Raw genomic sequence first — 3,074 nt, 5'->3', positions numbered from 1 at the left:
CCAGTCTGTTGACAAATATACAACATATTTCATGCATTCTTAGACGGTTCTGTGTGCGCGTGTGCGTGCGTGCATGCATATGTATGTATCCCTTTATCGACCAGCATGATCACAATGCGCTCGCTTGCATTGTTGTAACCTCCAAATGATGTCGCTCAACTGGCTGAGTGATCAGGTCGATATTCCCCGTTGAATGGAACGCCACTCAGTTGCAGGGTTACCCATTTCCAATTGAGGGGACTGGAGCAATGTAAAATGATGTCTTGCTCAAGAACACAACGCCTGCCTGGGAATCGAAACCGCGATCCTGCGATCGTTAGTGCAACGCCCTAGCCCCAAGGTCACGCGCTTTCACACTACACCACACACACACGCGCGCGCACACACACACACACGCGCGCGCACACACACACACACACACACACACACACACACACACACACACACACACAAACACACACACATATACTTCAAAGTCAGGATAGATACTTTATGACCACTCAACTGTAATCCGAACTTGGCTAATTACATCAAGCATTAGGAAACACTAGGAATCGTGTTGATCAAACAATTACAGCTGTGCTCTCGTTCAATTAGTAAATGAGTCTTCTCCGAAGAATTTCGCATTAAGTTCCAGAGTATATTAGGAAAACACTGAGAAGAATAGAAAATTACACATCTTTAATTAATAGTTTACAACATATAAAACGCCGACACGTGTTTCCATTATGTAGACGTTTTAGGTCCGTATTAAATCGTTTGTAGTATTACATAGACCCAAATATGTACTCTAGCATCACATTTTAAAGACGCTCCCATCATCTAAGGGAATTGAAGAGAACTGTTAGTAGCCGCAGTATAATTAAGTGATCAAAGATCGCACAGGGCAAGGGAAACAGAAGTTTAAGGGGATAAAACGAAGAGGTATTAATGAAATATGATATAAGAATTTTTGCTGTATTTAAACTCAAACTAATCCCGAAGTGATCGAAGTGAAAATCAGAATATTTGTAAGTTAGACATGTAATAAGGAATTAAGATGATTTGAAAAGGCAGAGCTGTTGTTTGTCCTCGACCACTGCTTGACAACTGGGTGTTGATTTCTTTACGTGCCCGTATCTTATCTGTTTGGCATAAATCTTTGATAGAATAAGCATCAAGCTTTAAAAATGTACTGGAATCAATTAGCTCAACCAAACCCTTCTAAGCAGTGCTCCAGCTTGGCTGCAGTTCAATACCTGAAACAAGTAAGAAATAAAAGAAGAGATAAACCAACATTCCTTCTATTGCTTCTGAACTCTTTTAAAGTATCTCCAACTTCCTGATACTGTATTAGTACGAATTTTTTTCAACCGGTACGAAAACATTTGTCAGTGTGGAGCACTAGTCCTGTGTATGGCTTTAAACTGCGTCCGACTGTTGGACCCTGCTTCAAGAGTTCCAGGGTTTTGAGGAGAGCGGAACCAACTCTTAGACATAATTGTTCCCAGATCTACTCTGGCCGAAATAGTAGCACCTGTTAGGGTCCCATCTATAAATTAATTATCATGTTATGGAAGAAAGATTATGGAAGAAAGATTCATGACAGTCAACAAAGAGCTTCAGCGTTCACTTTACCTTGCCATTTACACTTTAGCGTGCTGACTTTAGCCGTAACCCTAACCTTGGTCCTAAACTCTAACCGTGGCCATTTACACTTTAGCGTGCAGTCTAACCCTAAACCTTAACCCTAATTCTAACCCAGATCAGTTCATTTCACAGCATTAACTACAGATACTGCGTTAAACCGCTCAAGTAGCAGCCATATTTATTATATCACACACCTTTAGCATTTATAATATTTGAAAATATTTTATTCGCTCGGCTGAATTTTCTAGTATGTTGCAAGAAACTTAGGTTGCAGCAATGCTTGGTTGAGCATGTCAGTGGCGTCATCTTCGTGCTACACTGCAGTGTGAAGACCAAAATAACCTAGTGACAATCAGTGAATATTCCACACCCAGTTCTATCGGAAAGATGTCAGTGAACTGATAGTTATGTAATTTGTTATGTCAATTGAGAACAATTTTTAATAAGCGTATTGACAGCAGTTGATACTGAGAAGAATTGCCAATAATAACCACAACAACATTTGAAATTTGGATTGGTGCCTTCGTTTACGAATATAACAAAACAATGCCTGCTATGTAATGTGGCTTTCAGTGATGATTCCCTGAGAAGCCTTAGATGACTCCATGAAAACCTTGCGAAGATGATTCCAGAAGAAGCCTACGAAGATATATTCTGGTAAAAAAAAAAAAGAGATAACAAATATCTTGAATAATTTTTAAGAGATGGAAAATTAATAAACTGAAATATATAAATTCGAATTATGCAACAAAAACAGATCTCTAATAAAATTTAAAAAAAAACTATCAGTACAACATACTTAATGTACGTGTAATTGAAAACTTAGTGTACATTACTCTGGGTACATCAGAAGGGTCTTCACATATCCATCTGTCATTTTTCCTGTTAGATTTTAGCTTTGGATGAAGCTCTTCACATCAGCGAAGAACCAAAGCATATGTTCGTGAGGACTTTAAACCTCGATAAGTAATCCCAAGACACGGATCAAGCTTCAAAGCTAGGCGAAACGAAATCGCCCCAGAAGTGGTCACCAGAGCGACAGATACACATTTCGCCGGGTTTTTTTTACTTGTTTCTTTTTTTTTTGCGGTTTTTCAATGTCGCGTACTCGTGTCACTTCGAAATAAAATCGAATTTACAAGTTTAAAGTACATACAGATATACAATGACTGTATAAATTATATACACCTGTGTGAAAAGGTGCTGCTTAAGTAGAATGAAGAAATTGTCAAATATAGATATATTCTTTAAAATATTTGCCTGCGTTGGTTGATATTGGAGGACTGAAGGTATGGTATAGTATTTCTCTTAGCATATAGCAAAGAGAAGAGAATGTTGTAGACTTGAAGAAAAAGAGTAATATTGACATGAAGTATAGCCTTTTTTGGACCCGTGACTTTACATTACATCATACTTCGAAGAACAGGAGATTGCCACAAAATTCA

General features: G+C 38.3%; 1 protein-coding gene across 1 annotated transcript in view; it reads right to left on the bottom strand.

Annotated features, from left to right (window-relative positions):
• Window positions 1-537: 537 nt before the first annotated feature.
• LOC115229720 overlaps window positions 538-3,074 on the bottom strand; it is a 12,547-nt gene continuing 10,010 nt past the window's right edge. Inside the window, exon 2 of the mRNA XM_029800030.1 lies at window positions 538-654. Within this exon, the coding sequence (XP_029655890.1) occupies window positions 538-654 (117 nt within the window). The remainder of the gene's footprint in view (window positions 655-3,074) is intronic.

The sequence above is a fragment of the Octopus sinensis genome, unplaced genomic scaffold (assembly GCF_006345805.1).
Source record: "Octopus sinensis unplaced genomic scaffold, ASM634580v1 Contig13633_ERROPOS75197, whole genome shotgun sequence".
Classification (NCBI taxonomy): Eukaryota; Metazoa; Mollusca; class Cephalopoda; order Octopoda; family Octopodidae; genus Octopus; species Octopus sinensis.
The sequence above is the reverse complement of the archived record's forward strand: the minus strand, read 5'-3'. Positions and strand labels throughout refer to the sequence as shown.